The sequence below is a fragment of the Gekko japonicus genome, unplaced genomic scaffold (assembly GCF_001447785.1).
Source record: "Gekko japonicus isolate JY-2015 unplaced genomic scaffold, Gekko_japonicus_V1.1 scaffold167, whole genome shotgun sequence".
Taxonomy (NCBI): Eukaryota; Metazoa; Chordata; class Lepidosauria; order Squamata; family Gekkonidae; genus Gekko; species Gekko japonicus.
In genome coordinates, this window is record NW_015164670.1 from 1,557,582 (window position 1) to 1,559,866 (window position 2,285).

The 2,285-nt window shown below is 56.6% G+C and overlaps 1 protein-coding gene across 1 annotated transcript in view; it reads left to right on the forward strand.

The window, feature by feature from the left end:
- Positions 1 to 2,285, forward strand: part of LOC107108679 (myocardial zonula adherens protein-like) — a 61,114-nt gene that overhangs the window by 55,980 nt on the left and 2,849 nt on the right. Inside the window, 3 exon segments of the mRNA XM_015409163.1 lie at positions 25 to 451; positions 454 to 530; positions 1,407 to 1,632. Of these exon segments, the coding sequence (XP_015264649.1) occupies positions 25 to 451; positions 454 to 530; positions 1,407 to 1,632 (730 nt within the window).

Here is a 2,285-nt window from a genome sequence, read left to right on the forward strand (position 1 = left end):
CGTCTTTCTTGTCGTCTCTTTCAGGAAATTTATATCAAGGCTTCCGGATAAAGGTAAGAAGATCTCTGCTTTTGCAGAGAAACTGAAGGTGGCGATAACCCAAAAGGAGGAGGAAAGGAAAAGAACGGAGTTCTTGTCCACGGTTAGACTTGCGTTCCAGAAAAGACAAGAGGGGCTTGACTCCAGCCAACACGGGAATGCTGCCAGCGAGGACAACCCGGCCGGGGAAGATGCGCCTCGGACTCCTGCCGCTTGTGCCAGCGAGGCCCTTGGGGTGGCTGTGCAAAACCAGCCAAGCATTTGGGCCACAAAAACGAGGGCACAAAACGAGCCAGAACCAGCACAGCAGGTCCGCAGGGACTCTGACCCTCCTCCAGGGAAGGAGAGTGTTTCCGAGGCATCGGCCCCCTCGGGGTTTCTGCGCCACAATCCGCACATGTCCGCGGGCAGAAGCAACCACACTACATTGAAGTGCTGGAAAGGAGAGCTAAGAACCCCGTGAGGAAAAAGAGCGCCTTCAAGCCCAACAGGTGAGCAGCGGTGCCGGCAAAAGGGCCTCACAGGGTGTCTGTTGTGGGGTGGGGGAGGGAAAGGAGATTGTAAGCCGCTCTGAGACGCCTTCGGGTAGCAAAGGGCGGGGTAGAAATCCAATCTCTTCTTCTTCTCTGCCACTGAGTGGACTCTAATCCGGAGAGCTGGTTTGATTCCCCACTCCTCCTTCACTTGCAGCTGCTGGTGTGACCTTGGGTCAGTCACAAGTACCCTCGGAGCTGTTCTCTCAGGAGCAGTCCTCGAAAGAGCTCTCTCAGCTCCGCCTGCCTCACAGGCTTTCTGTTGTGGGGAGGGGAAGGGAAGGGAAAGGAGACTGTAAGCCGCTCTGAGAGTCCTTCTGGTAGTAAAGGGCGGGGGATAAATCCAATCTCCTCCTCCTCCTCCTCTTCTTCCTGGAGAGAGGTTTGCCTTTACGGCACAGGTCAGCGTGAGCCATGCAGAGTCATTTTAACCACCCGTTTTTGAGCAGAAGAGTTCAGTCGCCATCCCACCTTGAACCACTTCTGGCTTTGGATATATTAACACATGTTTCGTGGGGGGGGGTGTTGCGAAGGTGTGTTACTTTGTGTTACTGGTGTCTTACTGGTAGTTACTTTGGATGCAGCCGGCTCGAGCAAGAGCGGGTGCTGTGCTTGAGGCAGGAAATCCAACAGGCACGGCCTGTGTTACCGGGGGGCCCCAATCCACCGGGACGTTTTCCTGTGTGTGTCGCTTAGAGCCAGCTCCCGGCGCCTGCAGTTCCCGGTCCAGTGCTTGAGGAGGAGGAGGAGGGGGAGGGAGCCGCGTGGCTCTCTTCCCCTTTGGTGGACGGGGGAGAGGGGATGCCCAGCTTCCCTCCTTTCGGCTTCTTGCAGCATCCCAGCCGAGCTGAGCGGGTCGTCCCGCAGCTCCTCTGAAGCGCCTTCCCCCGGAGGCGGCAGCCGCTTGCCCGTTTCCACTGAAGAAAGACTCCGCAGGGAGAAGCAGCACCTGGATGACGTCACGGCCGCCCGCCTGCCCGTCCTGCACCACGCCCCCATGCAGCTACTCCCCCTCGAGGAATCGATAGCCCTTCAGGTCCAGCAGAAGGCAGCCTATGAGGTAAGCCTGACAGGGCTGGGGCTTTGCACGGGCTCAGCTCTCGCCCGGAGGGCTGCGTGGCCGGAGGCGGGGGGTTGCTCTGGCTGCCTGGAGCGCTGTGCTTGCTGGCAAGGAGGCCGTCACATTTGAGAGCCAGCAGGGTGTCAGGGTTAAGAGCGGCAGGACTTGAATCTGGAGACAACCGGGCTTGATTCCCCACACCTCCCCCACAGGAAGCCTGCTGGGTGGCCTTGGGCCAGTCACGGTTCTCTCAGAACTCTCTCAGCCCCACCTGCCTCACGAGGGGCCTGTTGTGGGGAGAGGAAGGGAAGGCGATTGTAAGCCGCTCTGGGACTCGTTAGAGAAGAGAAAAGTGGGGTACGAAAACCAACTCTTCCCTTCTTCTGTTGCTTCCCCACAACACCCTTGCAAGGGAGGTGAGGCTGAGTGTGGGAACCAGACCCAGTTTGGTGTAGTGGTTAAGTGCGCGGACTCTGTTTTTTATTTATTTATTTATCCTTAGATTTGTATCCCGCCCTACCCCGAAGGCTCAGGGCGGCTAACAAGGGCACAATGTGCCAAGATTAAAACAATAAAAACACATAATATAAAACAGTAAAATACAGTAACAAAATTAGACACAAGATGGGTAGATCTTAAACCTAACGGTAGCT